This window comes from Thermothelomyces thermophilus, chromosome 7 (assembly GCF_000226095.1).
Source record: "Thermothelomyces thermophilus ATCC 42464 chromosome 7, complete sequence".
In the NCBI taxonomy this organism is placed as follows: domain Eukaryota; kingdom Fungi; phylum Ascomycota; class Sordariomycetes; order Sordariales; family Chaetomiaceae; genus Thermothelomyces; species Thermothelomyces thermophilus.
The window spans coordinates 3,054,003-3,075,728 of NC_016478.1; the positions used below are offsets into that span (position 1 = coordinate 3,054,003).

The 21,726-nt window shown below is 57.2% G+C and overlaps 5 protein-coding genes across 5 annotated transcripts; 2 read left to right on the top strand and 3 right to left on the bottom strand.

Annotated features, from left to right (window-relative positions):
- Positions 1 to 250: 250 nt before the first annotated feature.
- MYCTH_2312842 (uncharacterized protein) lies at positions 251 to 2,026 on the bottom strand. The gene has a single exon (XM_003667182.1). It carries the CDS (start codon positions 1,806 to 1,808, stop codon positions 333 to 335), a length of 1,476 nt encoding a protein of 491 aa, XP_003667230.1. The 5' UTR covers positions 1,809 to 2,026; the 3' UTR covers positions 251 to 332.
- A 1,698-nt stretch (positions 2,027 to 3,724) lies between these two features.
- MYCTH_2312844 (uncharacterized protein) lies at positions 3,725 to 4,833 on the top strand. The gene is made up of 2 exons (XM_003667183.1): positions 3,725 to 4,180; positions 4,308 to 4,833. Exons 1-2 carry the CDS (start codon positions 3,862 to 3,864, stop codon positions 4,697 to 4,699), a joined length of 711 nt encoding a protein of 236 aa, XP_003667231.1. The 5' UTR covers positions 3,725 to 3,861; the 3' UTR covers positions 4,700 to 4,833.
- A 1-nt stretch (position 4,834) lies between these two features.
- MYCTH_2312845 (uncharacterized protein) lies at positions 4,835 to 5,936 on the bottom strand. The gene has a single exon (XM_003667184.1). It carries the CDS (start codon positions 5,787 to 5,789, stop codon positions 5,025 to 5,027), a length of 765 nt encoding a protein of 254 aa, XP_003667232.1. The 5' UTR covers positions 5,790 to 5,936; the 3' UTR covers positions 4,835 to 5,024.
- Positions 5,937 to 7,531: 1,595 nt separating this feature from the next.
- On the bottom strand, positions 7,532 to 11,067 carry MYCTH_2312847 (uncharacterized protein). Its single transcript, XM_003667185.1, has one exon. It carries the CDS (start codon positions 10,368 to 10,370, stop codon positions 7,848 to 7,850), a length of 2,523 nt encoding a protein of 840 aa, XP_003667233.1. The 5' UTR covers positions 10,371 to 11,067; the 3' UTR covers positions 7,532 to 7,847.
- Positions 11,068 to 15,123: 4,056 nt separating this feature from the next.
- Positions 15,124 to 16,288, top strand: MYCTH_2113862 (uncharacterized protein; the record flags this gene model as incomplete). Its single annotated transcript, XM_003667186.1, has 6 exons — positions 15,124 to 15,186; positions 15,255 to 15,256; positions 15,447 to 15,641; positions 15,682 to 15,744; positions 15,848 to 16,040; positions 16,079 to 16,288. 6 exons carry the CDS (start codon positions 15,124 to 15,126, stop codon positions 16,286 to 16,288), a joined length of 726 nt encoding a protein of 241 aa, XP_003667234.1.
- Between the last annotated feature and the right edge of the window lie 5,438 nt (positions 16,289 to 21,726).

Here is a 21,726-nt window from a genome sequence, read left to right on the forward strand (position 1 = left end):
TCACCTTGGTCCGCTTCCGCCCTCTCTTCTTGGTTCGTGCTGCGTTGCCGTGTGTGGTTGGGCAGGCCTTTATTGGGTAGGAGCTCTATTGAACTGCAAACGAAGATCAAAATCATTCTAGCATCTAACTTGCGCTTCCCCAGTGGCTCATGTAGCGCCCGCCTCCCCAACCCACCTAAAAATCTCGTCTAACCCAGCGGCCGGTGTAACCCACCTTCTCTCTCTCTCTCTCTCTCTCTCTCTCTCTCTCTCTCTCTCTCTCTCTCTCTCTCTCTCTCTCTCTTGCTCGCCTCTAAATAAATGCCAGAGCAGACCGTCCTCTTCCTCTTCAATCACAACTCCTCGGCAAGCTCCCACAAGACCTCAGCCATCCTGTCCCCCTCCCGCCAGACATCGTCGTGGTCGCCACCGCCCTCCAGGACCCTGACTTCGACCCGCCGGCGCTCCCGCTCCAACCGTTCCCGCATGGCCTCGAGCTGCTGCCAGGGCACGAGCGTGTCCTCCCGGCTCTGCACCAGCACAACCACGCCCTTTCTCTCCTCCTCCTCCTCCTCCTCACCGTTATTCGCCCTCCCTTTCCTCTCGCCGTCCGCGTCATGCTGATCGTCGCCGCCGCCGCCGAGCCACTCTGCCACCCAGGATCCCTCCGCCGTAGCGGGACAGACGGCCGTCCAGACGGTCCCTTTCCCTCCTCCTCCTCCTCCTCCTCCTCCTCCTCCTCCTTCCTTGCCGCCGCCGTCGACGGGGCGGTCCGGCCCGAACGCGGCCGTGACGAACTCCCGGTATGCCTCCCGCAGGTGGGCGTACCCGGCCGGGGGCGAGGCGATGAAGCCGGCGAGGTCGTAGAGCCCGTTGAAGCCGACGATGGCGGCCGGCGGGAGGATCCCGTCGTCCTTCTCCGTTCCCGCTCCCGCTCCCGCTGAGGCACCCGGGAGACCCCACCGGGAGGGGTCCATGACGGACTGGAAGGCGAGGGTGGCGCCGCACGAATGGCCCGCGAGGATCCAGCGCTGCCTCCGCGGGCGAGCGTCGCTCCTCCTGCTCCTCCTCCTCCCGGAGGCTCCGGCGCTCGCATTCTCGCCGCCGTGGCCGTCACGGTCGTCGTCATCGTCGCCGTGGTCGTCGGGCAGCAGCAGGAGGCGGCGGCGGAGGAAGGCGAGGGCGGCGAGGACGTCGGCGATGTGGTCGGGGTGTCGGGCCTGGCGGGAGGGGTTGTTCGGGCCGGATGGCGGCGACGACGACGGCGGGTAAGACGGGTGCGGCGAGAGGCGGTAGTTGAGGGAGACGACGCCGGCCAGCTTGGGCGTTCCGCTCGAGGCCCGCGTCCGGGCCGCGCGGAGGAGGAGGTCGGTGGCGGCCGGGGCGAAGGAGGCGGAGGAGATGCGCGGGTCGCGCCAGGCGCCGCCGTGGATGTAGATGATCCACGTGCTGCTGCTGCTGCTGCTGCCGCTGCTGTCGCCGCGGGGGTCGAGGGGGAGGGACGACGGGTCCGGGGCGGTGGGGTCGGTGGCGGTCGGCTGCAGGTTCGGGATCCAGACGTCGAGGGTCTGCAGGGAGGCGGCCTTTTCGGGAGGGAGGTATGGGACACCGGATTTGAGCCAGCCGATGATCGGCACGTCGGCGCCGTCGACTTTACCGTTGACGTTGCCGCTGACGTTGCCGTTGACGTTGACTTTGCTGTTGCCGCTGCCCGCGCCCGCGCCCGCGCCCGTCGACGGAGCGAACACGGCGGTCCACGGCACGGAGGCCCACGCGGACCAATCCGCTGCAGCGTCCCCGGAAACCCCGTTCTCGCCGTAGGTTTGCATCTCACTATATATAACTGCCGCGGGAGGATTGGTGGGTAAATTGGGGAACTGGTGGGATCGATTGCAGTGGCTTGCCGCTTGCCGCTAGTCCCTCTTCTCACTCTCAGCGCCTCGAATATCCCGCTGTGGGGCTCCCATGTGGTGGTGTTGATCCGATGCCACCCGCTCTGGGCCGCTCCGTTCCTGCACCATCCCGAGGCCCCACTCCCCGCTCCGGACCGACCGAGTCGGCTCTGAAAACATGATGTGTCAACGCCGGTTTACAAATTTATATAACGTTCAATGTGCGGATAATGAGCCATGGCCTTGATTTGTGATGAATGTTATGCATATTGGAGAGCATGCTTTATCGAAAGAAAGCAAAGCCGAACACTGCTCTTCTGTTCCCCTGATACCTATTGATGACAACCAGCGGCGGCATGGATGCTGATGGTCGCTACGGCAGCGTAGAGCTATTGACCTTGGCCGTCGTAAAACCGGTGTGACTGGAAGATAACGAACATGAATGATTCAGAGAAAGAGTGAGGAGGGGGAATAGAGTACCGAGTCTATCGAGTTTGTAAATGTACTGTACAGCGCAATGGTGCACACAGGCAAAGATAGAGCAGCTTTTTATTGTTTCTACGTATCCCAGAGTTAGAGCCCACATGACTTGCAGAGCCAAACAAGCCACAAAGAGGCTGGTTGTATGCCTTACTCGCAAGGTACTGCCTGAGGTACGGAGTATTGTTTCAATGCAAAAGCGGGAAGGCGCTGTGCATACATACATGCCTCCTAGTAAGCAGGCAACTGGGTCAGGTAGGTCTCTCGGTGCTGCATCCAGCTTCCTCTCTCGGGCACTTTCCATCAACATTCCAGAGCAACAATCATGGCCGCTATAAGTCTGTCACTGAAGTTGTCCCGTGGCCCGTTGGTTGGGCGCTGAAAGAGGGAAGTGAACAAGCTCAGCCCATTAGCTCCCGCACTACGTTTATACACGGGAATTACGGCGAACCTGGCGACACCAAAATTAGGCTCTCGTCCGAAGCCGGTTCCTACACAACACGATCACCATTTAGGGCCCAAGTACGTTGAGTGAACTGGTGAAGCACCTTAGCGTTCGTCACCTATAGCGACATCGGGGGGTACAGTGTGTTCACGGGTGTTCAAACTCATCATTTTCCTCACCGGTCTTAGCTGATCACCCTGTTTTTATTCTCAATTTCTCAAACTGTGATTATTTCGAGACTTTGTTTGTCCAATCGAACATTAGCACCATGCGAGACAAATGAATCGGATAGGTCGATGCGCACACACTCGCAGAGAGAGCACATCCGGGGTGACACACTGGGCGGGGAAAAAGAAATCTGTTCGTCTCGCTGCGCTCGCGTATGCGGGGGGACGCCGCATGGGGGCTGGCTTCAGGGTGTGGGGGGCCCGACAAGGCGGCGACGCTTCCGGAAAATCCGTTAAACTTCGGCCGCTCACAGGGAGAAGCACCGAATCCTGGGCATTGTCTGTTTATTGTGACGACACATCGGTATCGTGATATTCGCAGCGAGAGCTCGCGTGACGAGGAGGAGTTGCCTTCGATGTTGACGGGGAAGAAATGGCTTCCGCCCGGAAAGACCAGGCGCCTCTGACATACGATGAGATGGGGAAAGGTCGTCTTCCGGCTGTTCTATTTCCCTTCGTTATCAACAAATATCATCAACACCAACACCATCATCTCGTTCTCCTCCTCTCTTTCCTCCCCATCTTCTTCCTTTTCTTGTTTCGCCTGTATCTTCATCTCTCTAACCAACCAACCTCCCCTCCCCCCTCCCAAAAAAAAAAAAGAAAAGAAAAGAAAGAAAACACATTCTGCTATCGTCTTCTCTGCTCCCCCCACCCCCCTCGTCTTCGTCTTATCCTTTTCCCCACCCGTTCTTTTTATGCACTGCACCGCGTGATGATGGAGAGGAAAGTTTGAGATCGCCCGGCTAACGCGACGACCAAACCACGGCCGCCCCGTCTTCCCCCTTCAGCAGCGCTGGCCCTCCTAGACGCCGAGATCGGGGGCAGCGAGCTGCTCATGAGCATCGCGCCGCTGCGGCTCATCTCGGTGGGCGGGTCGCTGGCGGTGCGCGTGTGCCTCAACCGCGAGGCCTCGTTCGACATCGACTGCATGCTGGACCCCCACCTGGCCGCCGCCGCCGACTACCTGGCCGAGTTCGAGGCGGCCGTGTCGCAGGTCGCCCAGCGGGGCGGCTACGCCGACGACTGGCTCAACCGCGAGGTCGAGCTCTTTGTCGCAAAGAACCGCCGCATGGCCCTCTTCCTCGGCTCCGTCCAGCAGGGCATCACCATCTACGAGGGCCGCAACCTCATCATCTACGCCGGCCGCCTCGACTGTAAGCGCTTTCCCTTCCCCCCGCCCCAATTTTTTTTAGCCTTCTGATTCTATGTCGAGGATATCGAGAGGACTGACGGTTTTTGTCTTCTTTCCGTTTCTGTGCGTGTGCGTGCGTGAACTTGTAGGGGCACTAGAACGCAAGCTGCGCCGGGTCGCGCACGCCCGCGGCCGGCGGGGCAACAAGGACGTCGACCTGTCGGACGCGGCCGCGCTGGTCCGGCTGATGCGGCGGCCGGGCAACAAGCCGCCCCTCAGCTTCCAGTACGTCCGGGGGCTCAACCTCAACGGCTTCGACGTGCCCCCCACCGACGACGCCATCCGCGAGGTGGCCGACTACTACGCCCGCACCTACGGCGAGGTCGGCATCGCCGACATGACCTGGGACGCCGACGCGGCCAAGTGGAAGTACCGCGGCCTCGACGGCGCCTGGGTCTGGGTCGATGAAGGCGCTTTCAGCGGGGTGAGGGGTTGGATGGACATGATCAAGGGAAAGGGGGGCCCTGTCAACGGGGCGTAGGCAGGCCCAGGAGGTGCAACAGAATCTAATCTGATTGTTCTTTCTTAATATAATCTTCTTTTTTTTTTCGTATTTTTGTTTTTTCGCCTTTTTCTGTTCTCTTTCTTTTCCTTCCTCTCTTTCTTTCTTAACAGTTCCCTTTTCTTTTCCTTAAACATTTATTGCTTGGATTCCTCTTCATTCTCCTTAACAGAGCCTCGTCCCTTGCGTGTAGTGGTAGTAGAATGTATTGGTTATTTATTGATCACGGTCGTGCGTGCGTAGGTAGGGCAAAGGTTGGTTGATTGGTTGGTTGGTTGGTCGGTCGGTCGGTTGATAGGGCTTGTCAGACCGTGTAGAACCACCCGGTGGCCATGTATATGTTGCGGCGGTGGAAGGGGCTGTCAAAGTACTCGTCCTCGTCGGGGTCCAGGACCAGCTTCTCCTTCAAGGGGCCCACCCGGGCCGTCCACGCGGGGGCGACCTCGGGCGGGCAGGGCGGGGGGTCCTCGGAGCGGCTGACGATGGGCCGGTCGGTCCGGCGCATGCCGAGCTCCAGGCGCCAGACGAACGAGTCGGCCAGGACCTCGGCCAGGGAGGCCATGACGGCGTACTGCTCCGGGTCCCCGCACTCCGGGTCGGGGATGTTAGCGGTGGCCCAGTCCGGGCCGGACCGGCGCCAGAAGTACTCGGTCTCGTACGTGATCATGCGCCCGTCGGCGGCGCAGAAGGCCTCGTAGATGCGGTAGAAGGACCGCTGCGGCGTGTCGCGGGCGCGCCAGAGCGGCATGGACCGGAGGTACATGAGGTCGCGGACCCGGCAGCGGACCCGGGCCGGGTCGGCCATGATCTCGCGCGGCGGCGGCGGGAGCACGGCGGGGAAGCGCCAGGAGGGGAACGGCCACAGGAGCCGCAGGACGAACAGGTACGCGTTGGGCTCGGGCGGGTGCCGGAGCGAGCGGGCATGACGGAGCGCGTTGCGGAGACCAAGGCCCGTCCGCGTCGGGAGGAGGCGGCGCCGCAGCTTGATGAGCGGCCATCGGTACTTGAGAGGCAGGTAGCGGAAGTTCCACAAGTAGATCCAGATCTCCTTCAACCGCCGGCACAGCATCGCGGCTTTGCGGATGGGAAAAGGAGAGGAGGGAGGGAGGGGCGGGAAGGGGGTAAAGGGAGGATCGCCCTTGTTGTTCCTCTCTTGAACCGCAACCCTCCCCAAGGACCCGGATGATTTGAGCCCTTCGCTCCTTTTTTTTTTCCCTAGTGTACGGAGTAATGTGTTAGCGTGTGCTCACCGACAGAGGGTAGTGTGGGGATGACCAAACAATTATCAGCGCAGACACATGTTCTTTTCTGGTCCCCTTTTTCTCCCCCCTCTTATCTTTGGTTTTGGGTTTTTATTTTTCTTCTTGATATGGCCAAGGACATCAACGAGGCTATTTTCTCCCAGAAAAAAATTATGATCTCGGGGGCCGGCAAAAGATTGCGTGGTGAACTGTGAATCTAGCGGTGAAAGTTGGAATTAGGATGATCGCAAATACAGCTTTTTCATTCACAGCACTTGCTTGCAGGGGAGAAGGGGGGGGGGTAAGAGGGCATGTTGAATGACACACACGCGCGCTTGGCGAATAACAAGTAGCGCTGGGGAAGATGGATCCTGGCTGCCATGTGACTGGTCGACCAGGGGGCCTGTCATCACCAAGGGAGGTCCCCTATGACGTCGGCCAAGGGAAACGGGGCGGAGAACTCGGCACGCTCGAGCAAGTGCAGGCTTGGTACTGCGTACGGTACCCGGGGCCGCTTAGTGCACTAGTAGTGTCGGGTAAGGGGGGCGGGAAGGGGGCGCCTTAAAGTTACAATCGTAAACGTAGTGGCTGTCCCGTAAAAGTATGTACAGGATTATTGAAGCATGTTGATGCTGGACCATCCGAAGCAATATCTTCCTCTTCCTGCCTTTGTCCTGTTTTCGCTCTACAGAGTGGAAACAGGATCTGCAGCGCCCATTAATGACTACTATGTAAGCAGCCAGTTCTCCTTGCGCTACTGGATTCGGCCCTGCCCGTGGCACAACAACCCTCTTTCTTACCTAGTCAGCCAGCGAGATAGAAAACACGGACAGACTACGCCCACGTCGCACAGACCTAGGAAGCAGAGTCAGCCAAAGGAGACACACCCGTCGACATAATCTCAGGACCAGAACTCTTTGTACTTCCCGCAAAATGCGAAGCCCCTTTCTTGCAGGCATGCATGGGGTCGGGGGAGCTACCACCTCCGGAGGTGCCTCCATCCACCTCGACGCAGTCTAGATATCCACTGGCGCCTGACTCCTAATACATTATCCCCTAACAGAGTTCCATCGTCACCGATCCCCGAGCCATCGCCCATGACCAAGTCGTACAGACGACAGAGTAGGCACCGCTCGCTTTCTGCCTCCTTCTCTTTTGCTTCCTGTTTTATACAGCTTCCAAAGCCCATAATATATAAACAAAAGATTTGGGTGTTAAAAAACAATGTCAGATAGCCTCCCTCGACGTCTCCCATTACTGGTAAAAGGTAAAACAAGGAAAAAAAATTAAAAGACAAGAGACACCAATAGCAACAAAGAGACGATACATGTACCCCTCGAAAACAGGCGGGGACGTTATGGTATCCAAGCAAAAGCAACAAAGCCGCCCTTCCCTCATTACCCTCTTAATCTCTGTAGAACCGCATATAGAACGTGTAAGTGGTGTCGGGAGCTCTCGGCCGCGCGTTATGGCGAATAGAAAGGTAATCAAGTCGAAAAGGGGGGATTACAAACGAGTACTGTGCCGGGAGATGAATCGCCAATGGTAAGTTGGCGGCTGCTATGTTGGAATGGGAGTATGATGCATGGCGTTCTTGAGCGGATATGCGATGGCGTGGTTGTGTGATGGTTGGTGATAGGTGTGTCGTAACGGCTCGTGGTATTCTCGCGCCCTGAAACCCATTTTCGTGGCCCTTTTCTAAACCTCCTTCACCGACCTCTCCTCCAGACAAAAAGCCTGTTCCCATCTTCCCCTGTCCATTCATCTATTGGCCTCCCATCGCATGTTCCTTCCTCCGCCGCTCCTGCGGGTGAAAAAGGAAAAAAAAAAAAAACAAAAGAAGAATACAGAATCAGCCTGCTCGGCTCTCCTAGACGCCCCGGTGCTCAAATAATGTTCGCGATGCTTATCCGCTCTTGACTCTTGCTCTTCGCGCTCACCCCAGCCGCGGGGCTGCCCGATGCGCAGCCCAGATTCGGTCTTGACCCGGGCACCACCATCGGCGGCAGCGTTGCCATTTCAACCCGCGCGTCCTGTCCGCCCGCCTCCATCTTGATTCCCCTCTCCTGCTGCTGGGGCTGGTGTTGGTGCTGATGGTGCGGTGGTAGGACAGGAGGCAATGTTTGGGGCGGTGGCGGTAGTGGCGGAGCAGGAGCAGGAGCGGCAGCGGTAGTAGCAGTAGCAAGAGGAGCAGAAACCGCGTTCCACCCCTGGTGTTGTTGCTGGTGGTGTTGTTGTTGCTGCTGCTGCTGCTGCGGCGGCGGCGGCGGCGGCGGTTTCGGCAGCGACGTCGACGGCGGTGCCGTGGGCATGTGCGTCGTCGCGCCGCCCGTATCACCGCTCGCCAGCATCCTCATTGAGCTCTCCAACCTCTCCCAACCCGCCATCCCGGGGCCCCATTCCCACCTCTCCTCGAGGGTCAGACCGGACCTGCCTTCGTCGTCAAACAGGTCGTGCTTCCCGGCCGCGGGCGCCGGCCCCGGTTCTTCGCGCTCGCTGCTCCCCGACCACACCCACGCGGTATCCAGCCCGGCCTGGAGGTCGGCGCTGACGTAGGCGAGCAGCTCTTCGTCGCGCAGGAGGGCGTCGCGCACCGCGGCGGCCGAAGGTCGGTGGTGCGGTGGCGGTCCGTAAGGCGATGCGGAATGGCCGGACGCGGCCGCGGCCGCTTGGGACAGATAGGCAACGATTTCGGCGCGCCGGGAGGCGAGTGCCGAGACGAAGAAGGCGAGGTAGCGGCCACATGGCACGGCGACCTCGCGGTGGTTGTTGATGGCGGCGAGGACGCGGATGCACTCGGACGCCTGGTCGAAGCATCCCGTCAGGAGCAAGAAGAGGGCGCAGCGGAAGGTGTGGGTGGTAAGGAGCGCCGTGGCACCCTCGGCGAGCGCGGGCGTTGGCGTGCGGGAGAGGAGAGATGCGGTGTCCAGCGCAACGTGCATGCACTGCTCGACGGCGATCAGTCGGACGTCGGGGGGGCACGACGGGAGGAGATTGTGCCGGTGCAGGAGCAGCCGGGCGTGGAGGAGGTAGATGACGGGGTTCAGAAAGCTGGGCATCAGCGTCGCGGTACTCGTTGGGTTGCAGGCTGGCGGGAAGGCGCGCCAGCACGAGGCCAAGTGCTGATCGAACGTGGCGAGACGGGTCGGGGCAATGACGGGCGAGGCGAGAGTCCTGCTCAGCGCCGTGTACGAGCGCACGACATTGACGATGGCGAGGAGGGAGTTGGTGAGCCCTTCGGCGCCGTCGGGGAGTCTCTGGCCGCGTTCCGAAAGGTGGTGGTCGTCGACAGCTGCGGGTAGCGAGACGTCGCAGTCCGAATCGTCGATGAGCATCGGCCTCCCCAGCTCGAGGGCGAGACTCCGGTCGAGAATGTACACGGTCCACCACGTCCTCCTGCGCATCTCGGCCTCCACGAACGACGCCGTCGCCGGCTCGGTGTAGAGACCCAAGTCCTGGGCCACCCTGACCGCGCGGCCCAGCCAGCTCCACGCGGCCGATTTGAGGTTGAGCTCGTTCAGGGCTATGGTGACCAGCACCAGCGCGCGCGCGTGGTCCAGCTCGTATTCGTTGATCCAGGGGTCGATCAGCGTCTGCGTCGCCTCGAGCAGCTGGGTGGCCGTATGCGCGCCGTTCTGGCTGTCCTCTGCCGTGAAGAGCCGCCCGACGGCCATGACGGCAAACAAGACGGACGCGAAGGCCTTGGACACGCGAAGCGGGTTCCCCGGCCGGTACATACCGTCAACCGTCTGGGTGAAGGTGTTCCAGTGGAGGATGGGCGTCATGGAGTGGATCGAGGTGTAATAGGACCGCAACAGCGCCTCGGCGACCTGCCGGGGTGGGAGGAGCTGCCGGAAGTCTCGCGGCTCGGGGGCCGCAAGCGGTCGGTACGGGGCTGGGGGCTTCCATATCCCCCGGGCAAAGTTTCTGATGTTGGACCTTGCCCTTGCGAGGTCGTGGATGCTGGCCGGCCGCTTCTTGCGCTTGGGCTGCTGTCCGATGTCCGGCAGTTGGAGGGGCAGCTGCTCGACGCCGTCCACGTCCATCTCGAACCGGCGGCCATCGCGCTCCTGCAGCATGCGGCGGAGGCTGTTGTTCTCGCGCCGGATCCGCTCCATCTGTTTCTCAAGATCCTGAACTTGTTTGATGGATGACATGCGGCGGTTGGTCTCCTTGGTGAACTGGCACTTAACGCCCCGGCTCGAGCACTCGGAACAGCTGGCGGTCTCGGTTGCGTCGCACTTGACCTTCCGCTCACGGCACGCGTCGCAGCTGGGGTCCTTCCTCCGCTGCCGGTAAGCTCGCTTCTGGCCTTGGGCGCTGCTGCCGACGTGGGGTGGCAGGCTGGCGTGGGACGGCCGGGGCGTGCCGGCCACCGACTCGCCCGACGGCAGGGAGTCCCGCTCCATGGCAGATGACGTGGACGTAAGGGGCGTATACGACTGAAAAGAAGTTGGCGGGAGCTGATGTACTGAAGGCAGTGGAGGCGGGATTCCCCGAGAGTGAGGAGGCGCCTGGTTCGATTTCGCATCGGGAGCCGCACCGCTCGCGTTCCGCCTCATTGAACCGCCCAAGTATTGTTCACCCGGCTTGGGCGAAGGCGCCGTCGAGACGATAGATGAGCCGTAGGGTGGCAGGGAAGGATTCGGTGATCGAGGATACGGGCCGTGTGACGCAGAGGCCATGGTTGCCATCTCCTTTCAAAGAGTGCTTCCTTGATAGCCTGGTCCGGGAGCCGGCCCTACAAGCCCTTCTTCGTGGGGATCGTCTTGGGTGAGTTGGGCGGTCCAGAAGCATGCAGACGGGAAAAGTCCGCTGGAGGGATTTGCTGGGAGGATAAGGGAACGTGAGGAGGTATGTTAGTTTGCTGGTGAAGACAGAGCTACCCAGCTTCGGGGACGAGCCGGGTCTGGATTAATCGCCTAGCCTCTCTTCTCTCTCTCTCTCCCTCTCTCTCTGTCTGTCTCTCTCCCCACACCCCGGCCACTTCCTGGAGAGCAGAGGGAGTGTGAATTGTGAGGGTGGCTCCTTAACCACACCCCTTGAAGGAAGGGAATGCCTTGGTTCGCAAAAGCTCCACACGGTCCACGCTCATACACAGCGCGGTCAACCCCCACGATCAATGAATGGTACAACAAGCGTCCCTAGTTTGTAATATGTATGCAGGTTCCTTTAATCGCTTCGTGCTGTCTGGGCGTCTGCAGGGGGCCCCCTCCGTCAATTCACGGTCGACCGTTGGGTAGAAGTGAGCATCACTAGGCAGCGGGTACTTTGTGTCGTCTCAGAAGTTGGTGACGGAGAGCGTTGTTTGGGGCATCTTCCCCAATCGTCGCGCGCTGTGTTGAAGTGTCCGGGGTAGTAATTTTTGCGCTGTTGCAACGTCGTGCAACCCCAATGTCGGTCAGATCCGCGACCCGTCCGTTGTCGTCCTTGTGCCGCGGTCCAAGGAAGCAGCAGCAATACTTGTCGTCGGCAGCGGAACCGTTTTGCTACTGGGACAACCGCAATACGACCATGTGTTAAAGCGCGGTCCTCAGTAGCACCCGCGGGGAGCTAAAGAATGGACCCTCTTGGAGAAGAGCAAGCGGTCTGCGAAGTGAAGGAACGGCCTGGCAAAGGGCGGGCGCGTCAGAAAACCTGACCGCGGTGGCCGTGCTGCGCAAAGCCGTATGTACACAGTAACTGTGTACTCGACAAGCAAGGTGGTTATTAGCGCACAAACGACGCTGCCCAGGCGGGCAAGCTAGACCAAAACGGAGCTGATGAGCGGGACAATACGGTCCAGTCGGCAGACGCGGCGCCCGCAACGGCCAGTCGGAATCCGGTACGCAGTTCCTGTACACTCGGTAATGCACAAGAGGAGGGATGGCGAGGGGAAAAAAAGGGGAGGGGGGGGGGTTGATGGTGGGCAGAAAGGATAGAAGTCAGCGGCGCCAGGACGAGACTGGCGACAGGATCCGTGAGGCGCTGCGCGCTTACACACCCGTCTCCTGCGTATTTGGAGTTAGCTTGTACGTAGCCAGCGGGGGGCGACACGGGAACGTGCAGTAGAAAAAGATGACGGGAGCGGGCTGAGCGACATGAACGACGAAGGACGAAGGAGCGAGGGGCCCTCACAGCCGAACAGGCTTGCGGTTCGATGGGAATGAGAAGCGGCGAAAGAGAGAAGCAGCAACCACGCGCCAGGTCGGCGAGCGTGAGTCTGTGGAGACACCGGTGCCGCTAATCTCACCACCCATGGCTGGCGCACGCTGCCGTTCGAGGCTCTTTTGGATGGGTGGACCTTGCCAGAAGTGGTAGCCGGCTCATTAACCTGTACCGCCCAGGACAAGGGTCCCCGGAGGCTTGACGTACCCGCAACAGTAGTGTAGTACTGTAGGCTCCATACGTAGGAGGTGCGTACTACGCAGTACGCAGTACATACACTGCTTCGTGAGAGCACGCAGTACTCGGTAGTCTACCGCAGTACGCTATATTACTGAATGTAGTGCATGTATGTATGTACCGTGCCAGTCGCCCTGTATTCCACCCCTGTTTCACGTAATTACCGCGGTCTTTACCGCGTTATGAGCTTATTGTAATCTGTCTCCGGACATGTGGGTGTACATACCACGTAAAGATGTCGGAGGGAGCTCGCCGGCGACGTTAGTGCGCAGTGTAATGTAGCGTAGCGGCGCGAATGCGTGTCGCTCCTCTGCCTGCTTCGCTCGAGTAGGCCGCGGCATGTTGGAAGCTCGTTCCCTTTGAAAGCCAAGCCCCTGTGTCATTCTTTTCTGGCTTTGCCTGGAGAGGTAAGGAGAAGTGTACGGACGTACTATCGTGTAAAACAGATGTGACCGACCCAGAGAGCATTTCCGGTCGGTACGACTCCAGAGTGCCAGGCGCTAGCGGCTCGCTCGCTAATTTCAACATCTCATTCGATCCCGCACCCCTCAACCCTTGACTCTCCAGTGGGAACCGTGGAACACCCCCGGCTGCGTTGACGGGGGCTTGTCAAATGCGGGCGCCGAACAAGATCGCTGAGCAGCTGGCTAGTGGCACCCACAAGCTAGCTAACCTTGCTCAACGAAAAGCACAGATGTCTCTTGTTTGGTGGAATGGCGGCCCAATGAGCACGCTGATCAGAATCGAAATCGACGGGCTGCTTCGGCCGGATCTTGCCAGTCTCTAAAGAAGCGGTTAACCTTTGGGACGGTTGATGGACTTGCATCCACCACACACGGATCGGCAAACCACTTGTATACCAGGTCCGCAAGCCGCAGAGCATGGTATGTATGTACTATCGATGAGATCTCGCCAGGCGCGGGCCATCCTTAACCAAACTCCCCATCAGAAGCTTATACTTAACGAGGATGTGGGCTGGGGAAGGCGTCTTTGTGTTGAGCTGCAACATCTCCCTGACGTGACAGGCCACGGGCGGTAGGGCCAGGATCTGAGCTTCGAAGACCGAGGCGCCGCTGAAACGGGCTAGAACTCGAATCGGAGGAAACGGTTGTGGTGTAGTGTATAGTAGGATGCAATTGTGGGGTGCAACTCAATGTCTCGCACCGACCGACCATCCGGAATCCGGCTCGTCAAAGGAACAATTCCAATTGACGGGATCTGCTGCGTTGAAAGTGCCCTGTGTGAATTTGGCACTGGGTGGGCACGGTTCCATTGGCGTGGCAGGCCGCGCGGATTGTTAACAACTTGACGGGACGGATGCTCAACTCCGGTCTGTTGTATTTCGTGGGCACCCCTGGCAAGTGAGGCGCATGGGAATCGAGGCGGAGTCGAGTCGTGTATGTATAGGAGGGTTGCAGTCTTCCGGAAGCCTTGCCTTCTTGCATCCATGCGTTGATGGCGAGTTACTACACCAGTTAGAGCTCGTTGACGTCGTCGGCGATTCGAGGCGTTACCTAAACCTACGGGTCTGTGTGGTAGAAGTCCTGTACATGCCAAGTGCCTGCAGTGCCTGCTCATTCGGCCGAATACCAGAATGTTGTAGAAGGCATCTTTTTCTCTCCATGGTCGACGCCTTCCCCGTCGGCTCCTTTCACCCGGTGTCGCATGGCCAAAAAGCTGAGCAACGCAAGAGGGAGAATTCTGGATCTTCGGATTGGCGAATTGGTGCGCGCGGTGGAGACCGGAGCGGCGGCCGTTTCAACCCATGCCCAAACCATTTGGTCGGGGAGAGCTGCTGGACCCTGGATCCATGCTAGCCATGCGCTGGTCGGGGCACGACCGGTGTACTGCAAGGTTAAGTACGGAGTAATCCGTACATACTTCAGTTACATACAGTACCAGCCGGTAACCGAACAGTGACCGGCAGGCGCTATCTGGGACAACTTTCAGCTCGGAAGCCATAAGCGAGCACGCCGCGGGCCACACATGCAGCGGGAAGCCGTCAGCTCCTGCCCGGAAAAGGGTAACTACCAGGGTAGTGTAAGGTGTCACTGACCACCCGCCCAATGGCATGCCGACCGTTTCAAGATTGATGCACGCGAGCGATGACGGCAGTGATATACCAGAGGAAAGCACTCCATACCAAGCACGGATTATGGATTACACTACAGCCTTGCTGATCGTAGCATATGCCAAGTGCTCTAGTACGTCGCCTACTAGGTCCGCGCCTGAGCTTCAAGCCTAGTTAAGCCTTTCTTCCAATCGGAAACAATTACGTAGGTGGCCAATATGCCCAATAGCGCTTCGTCCGCGGTTCCAGAGGCCTGGCTCTACGCATGTCTTGCAACACCATCTACGTAACTTACGGAATCCTCCGTACATGTATTGTATGTACATAGACCACTGAGATACTGTAGTTGTGGAAACTCACTCTAAGTTCCGGCTCCCTCTTGTGGAGTCCGGTTCTCAGTGTTCTGTGATAGAGGAGGGAGGAGTCCCTCCACACCGTTCAGGTATATACGTACATGCATGTACGATAAATAGAGCCAAGCTGCGAACCTAAAGTCAAGCAGCTTTCAAAGCGTGAGATCTGAGTACTCAAATAAAGTAGCTTTGCCGTTCCAAACCTCGCAGATTCCTCGGTCGAGGGAGTCAAGCCAACAGGAACGCGGTTGGCCTGCCTTAGTGTGAGTTCTCGCGTAAATTCTTACCGGACCGAAACGGCAGGAGCGGCAGTGAGATCTCGCGCGACTCGGAGTTTTTGCATGCGTATGCAAAATGCACCTCATTCCAGCACTAGTAAGGGCACCGCTTTCCATGAACCCTGTGCTGCCAGGAAAGGTATGTACATTTCATCAGACTTCCCGGAACACAACACCCGAGAGACAGCAGCATGTTACACGTCGCAGATGTAGGTACCTTATTTAGTAAGGTGTACATGTACGCATGTACATGCACAATACCTACATGTACGTACGTATAGCACACCACTGGTGCATAGGGGTTAAGTGCATCGGTGGATGTCATCCATGAGAGCCAGTTGACACACGAGAACTGGTTAGCCGTTGTGCTGCGGTATGGCCTGGGCCTTCTTGGCGCAGACTCGAGTCCCTGATTCGGTTCATACCGCGCAGGAAGGAGCGAAGCGCAATCCGACAGCACAAGGAAACTGGAGGGATGCTTTGGAATCTGGCGGCTTCGGATAGAAGTCAGCGGGCGCCGCTCCCGCAAACACGCCTCGATTCCGGGGGCGGTTGCATCATGAGGTGCGGGTTCTTCACCACTCCTGCATGTTTGTATGTATCTCGATGTCTCTTAATGGTTTTCCCTCATCAGTGTTACGATCTGGAGAAGCTCCCGCGAGCTGCAACCGAAGCTGAAAGCACAAGTCATCGCATGGTAAGAGTACAGAACCTGACCGGCCCATCTTGTGCCTGGCACTGAAGAACAAGACATCGAGTGCGCCATGACGCCCTTGGATAGAATACCGAGACGCTCTCAGGACGTCCACGAGAATCCGGTGGCGTTCCTCTGCCAACGCTCTCGGGTCATCTCCTCGTCCGAATACCCTAAAACAGCCGGTCTGGCTGTTTCCCGTGGTCATCAGCGGCCGTAAGATTGCCCGATACACGGAGTACGCAGTATGCCTGGCGCCCCCATTGAACACGGCGCAAACAGGGACGGCGGATCCGTTTGTGCGTTACTCGGCATCGCCACCTTTACAATCTCTCAGGTTCAGACGAGAACAACCTTCGCTCCCCAAACCATTAGGCAAAGCAGGCAAGACAGCACTCGTATATTGTGCCGCCTCGCAGCCATCACAGCAGGCACAACCAACCCGACCAACGCACGGTTCTTTGCTTCCTCCGAGGCAAACGACGTATCGGAACTCATTCCTTTCCAGTACAGGATTCCGTGGAACGTAGCCAGCGGTTGGACGTAACTTACGAAAGAGACGCGATTGGGTCGGTAAGAACCAGGAATCTGGTGGCACTCGATCAGCGGCCGAGCAAAGGCAAGGAAAGTTCCAGTCCCGGCTGTCCCCCCGAAGCGGGCCGAAACTGGAGTCGCCATCCCTGGGGGAAAGAGATGGATGTGTAACTGCGGCGCAGCGGTTGGTCGCCGGATTCAGTATCTCAGCCGGATGCCGCAGGCAAAAGCACTTCTTCCCCAGTGCACACTGGGCGGCAGGTAGAGCTTTCTAGCGGCCAAGCCGTCAGTGCGACGTACTGTACGCCGTATGCAGTGCAACGCCTACGGGCGTCCCGAGGTTCGATGGAGCATGGGACGGAGAAGCATGCCGAGCGAGTGATGCCAGTCGTGTGCTGTGCCTCCTCTGTACTTGCAGTATGGATAACACGACGGGGGTCGGAAGCCTCCGATCAAAGCTGAATTCTTGGTAGCGCCACGTCTTAAGAGCGAGGCGCCGGGCATCCACAACAGTGCACAAGTCAGTCGAAACCCACGCGGGAACGACACGCGTGTTCCGCCGGCTTCTACCGCTGGCGATCAGATACCTGAGATTTCTGGGAAACAGTCCATTTCCACGATTCCGTACTGGCTGTCGGGTTCGCATCAAGTTCGCGGATGTTGCGAGCGAATGTCATTCTGCAACGGCTGGTCCTTCAACGGATGGCAGTTTCCTGGCTTTTGAACATTGCCAGACTCCGCGGAACTTCTTGCAGTCGGCAATCACATGGCAAAAGGGCAAATGCGACGTGATTCTAACACTGACTGATTTCACGGGCGCGGTCATCGATGGCAAAGAATTGCTCCGTACTCCCTGCGTAGTGTGGGTTCTACATGTCCATCCCTAGACACCAGTCGCCAGTCAGAGGAATAGACATGGGAGCGTTACCGAATCCCTTTGCCAGCAGGGGCCTGTCGGATGGCTTCCGAGACTAGTGCTCTGTGCAGATCCCAGCGCCGTCGCCTCGGTCGGCTGCAGGGAAGGGCCAAGAAAAAAAAAAAAAAAAAAAAAAGAGAGAGAGAGAGAGAGAGAGAGAGAGGAAAACGCTGAACCAGGGAACTCGCAGCCTTGGGTTTCCACGTGCTCGAATGGCGTCTTGTCGGCCGGCGCCGTACTTGACACTGGTCTTCTCCCTTCGACCCATTCACCCTTTGAGACGACTGATGTCGCAGGCCAGCCGGTTGGGCGGGGAACCTCTACTATGTACTTCGTAGGCCCAGCTGAAATGACTCGCACTTCGTCTGATGCGGGAGGGGTGCGGAGTAGTTGGTCGCTGATGAATCGTATCGAAGCGGGCAAGACCAGCCGAGTCCGACACCGTGTTGCCCGCACCAAAAGTAGCTTACCTTACTGGATGTATCCGTGCAGTACTGCATACCAACATTGGTGGTGTGCGCTGTAGTCCGTACAGGATACACAAATGACATTGGATGGTCTAACCATCCAACCAAGCCCGTGCAGGTGTGTACACACACTATATGCTTGTATGCTGTATGTATGTAACTATGTACGGATTACATACCGATACATACCGATACCACTGTGCACATAACGCAGCGAGACGGATGCCGTGGCCAATGATCGGAGTGCAGGACCGGCGATCAGCAAGATCCAAGATGCCTGCTCGGCGAGCCTGCCGTGTTCGCTCGTGGATGCAGATAAGCGCTAGTGTAGCCCCTGCTCCGGGACCTCCTCGCCGGCGTTCTTCCGGGACCCGTTGAAAAGAAGGGCCCTGGCAAAAGACAGCGCCCCTGGCATGCGTGCGGCGTAGTGTACGAAGTAGGGAGGTACTTAGAAACCTAAGGTATGTAATCCGTACTCTACCCTAGAGTGTATACAGTACTAATACACATTCATACCTGCTTAAGTAGGTGGTAGGTAAGGTAGTTATGTATGTATATATGCACATACATACACTACATACACTACAAGTGGTGTAAAGACATCCTCCTGAACGAAACACATCTCATAACCGAACATGTATCCACGAATTACGTACACAGTATGCTCCATTATCCCTGAGTACGGTACGCTACTCTACTACTGTTAGTTTAGTAGCGTGCACTGATGATAGTGGTGGAAGGGAGGACCTGGCCTGCTTTCTCCGCGCCCCGCCCTTCGTCGCTGTTCAACTCCACACGCTCCCACAGACTCTCCAAGTTCGGCCCGGCAGATGCCGCCGAAGAACCGAGCTAGCAGGGGGTTCCGGACGATTTTCTGCGTTTCGGACCCGCATCCCTACTAGTACGGATTACACACACAAGGATGCTTAGGTTACCGCCTGTTTACGGTACGGTACGGGATGGGCGGTCCATCCGGAGCTGACTCCAGGCGCCTTTGCCAGCGTTGGCTAAGCGTCAGTTTCCCGTGGACTCGCGTCTGCTAACATTACTAGCTTCGTACTAGTAATACATGTGCATACATCCGTACATCATTAGATTCGGTATACCGTAGTCGGGGCATATCCTACACCTGCAAGTCCTTAGCCAAGAAAGTTCAAGGAAAAAAAGGTCCTGATGGAACGAGCAACCCTTTATGTCGTATCGTCCGTCACTGGCACTACACTACTAGTACACGTGTACAGGACAGTTTACCGACCCCTGGCACGTGTGAGAGATTGAGCGCCCCTGCAATCTCGTCCAGGGGATCGATATCTCTATTTTTTTTTCTCCCGTTGTTTTAAACCCTTACAAAGTACGTTGGGAAGGAGAGAGAGGTAGAGAGATGTTTCTACTTTCGCTCGTGGAGACATTGTTAGATTTAAGGTAGTTGTAGAATGGCGCACACTGCCTTTCTCACGTAGAGACATAAAACAGTAAAATAAGAAGGAACGAAAAGGAAATCGGGTAACTGGAGAAAAGAAAAGATTAAACGCACATACGTAGAGTTAAAGCGTCAATGCCAGTATTCTTTCCCTCTCTCGACACGAGACACGAGATCCAGCCGTCGGGGGCTCTGCCAAGAAAGATTGCTGCTGTTCACCTCAGACCCTCCAGCCGGGCCGTTGGTGGGATCGATGCTCCCCTTCTCTTTGATTCTATCTTCTCTTTTGACAAGGTCGTACCGGCTATATACTGTGCGCAATGTATGTGCTGCAGGCGTGCGTGATTGTTGTGTTGTGCGTAATTATGTATCACAGGAGGAGGAAGAAGGATGGGGGAGGGAGAGGAGGAAATCTCCGTGTGTGTCGTACGCACGAGGGGCGATGGTGTAACTCGCTGCCCCCATCCACACTGCCCCTCTCCCTCCTCTTTCTCCTGTGGTACCCTATCTTGCTAGAGATGCAGTGAAGGCCCGCGCCTGGTTTGTGTTTCCGTGGGGGATTGGGATGGCAGCTAGGAATGCCAGGGGTAGGAGTGACACAGACAAAGGAGGAGAGGCTGAATTGTCTTGCTGGCTCTCCTGAAATGGAAAATTATGGGGGTATTCTAGCAGATATCAAACAAACAAAAGACTTCTCGCGGTACGAGACCAGGCCAGTTCGTGACTTTCCATTGTCGGGTCACTGGTCGTTTGATTATCTCAGATCCCTACCTCTCTTTGACCCTGAAACCTCAAAGTAATCAGTTTAGAGAGTGCCAATTGTTCAAGGATGCCTCCTTTGGTTCTCCCTATGCTGTTGTGCCCTTCTCCCTCACACAGCGAGATGGGCTTGAGGGCTTGCTTTCCAGAAACGCAGCATGCTATTTTGCTCTTTCCTTTTTTCAAAACGTACTCTGTCTAGAGGCCCAATGATCGCCTCTCGGAAGGTATTAGAGCAGAAGCATGGGACATGTGTCCCCGGCAACTGTATCCCTCAGGAGGTTTGCTCTCCCGGTGAATGTCTGAGGCGTGGGCATCACGGCAGTGCCGAACGAAAAAGGGAAGAGGCGAGGTTCATGGGCTGACTGAAGGTATGCGAGGTATGTGCCGAGTTGGTGGTGGCAAGAATCCATCCGGACGGACGGAAGTAAACTTCATCTACAAAGACAAACGCGGATCGGTTCACCTTATGGAACGAGAAATATGGTTGAATATATGGCACCTCCTTGGTTTAGCTCCTGTAATTATGTCCAGGGCGGCGTCGAGAATGCCCCTCGGTGCCCCGGGCTCTGTACCAACAGCATGCCTTTGTCTGCTTTTGGCTGTTGTTATACGTTCTTGGCGGAAGATTTGGATTTTATCTTGATTATTACGTTCCAAGTGTGACCGGAGATAGCAGGGAGTTAGTTCTACATGCCGCTAGCACCGTGCTAGGACGGTGCCAGAGACCCTCTAACTTGTCTGCTGATTATTGGAAGGTTGTCACACGATTCAGATCCTAGGTGGTCCCCGGCGAAGTGTACACTCAGAGGGCGACGGGGTTCATTTTTGACGTCTTGGCTATACCGGCGATGCTACTATTTGGAGAACAACTAAGGTACCTGATATAGAGGAGCAGCCGCATCTCGTCGAGGCAACCCAGCTTAGATAGATTGCCTGCATACGCCCGGTGAACAACAAAACAAAGATGACCGGTCCCGGGTAGATGGGGAATTTTCCACCCACTGGGGACCAGAGAATAAACTCTGCTGCATGGTGATCACGCAGCATCCGCAGGCTCACCTTAGTAGGGCTGCTATGTGATGCCGTCGGATGTCGGCGGTCACAAGTGTGGCCGAAACGCAACCAGCAAACCCCGATGGTCCGTTTGGTTGGAGAGCTTGACTTACATTGCCTTGCATTGACTGGGCCAGTTTTGTTTGTTTCTTTGTTCTTTCAAAGAGAACTCCAATGGCTATGGCTCGTTGAGGTGGGGGAGGCCCTTATGCAGGACTCTACCACCACAATCTCATGTAAATATATGGAAAAGGAGCATGTACTCAGCATTAGGAGCACGTACTCAGCATTCTCGGTGGTTTCCACTACAAGTTCAGAGGATGTGGCAGTGTGGTGTAGGTAGCGCATGTACGCATATCCAATCCTAGGGTCAGCCGGTACAGTCCCGTTTTTAGCCGCGGAGATCTCCACGACTCTCGATCGGACAACATTGAAGCTTCGTATCTTGGCTTTTTAGCAGCCGAAGAACCAGAAGTCCATCCGTTTTGCCAGGGAGTAGGTGAACTGCGTGCTCTAGTCCAGTTCCATGCAGAGCACTAAGCCAAAGAAGCAAGCCGTACGATGATATTCTAATATACACTCGCCATGAAGTGGCTTCTGTCGCAAATCTGTGGCCTCTGAGAGGTAGCGGAGGATGGCGTCGAGACTGTCAGGTGTCCGTCTTGAAGGACAGCAGTCCACTGGCTGTACACGGCTTGAGAAAGGAGGAAGAGAGCTCCTTCTTCCAAAACGGAAAAGCTAGAATATCAAACTATACAAGGACGAGGGTTGTGCAGGTTATCCCAAATGAAACGTGCTAGCACCCCCAAAAGGGGTTCCGAGACGAATATCTA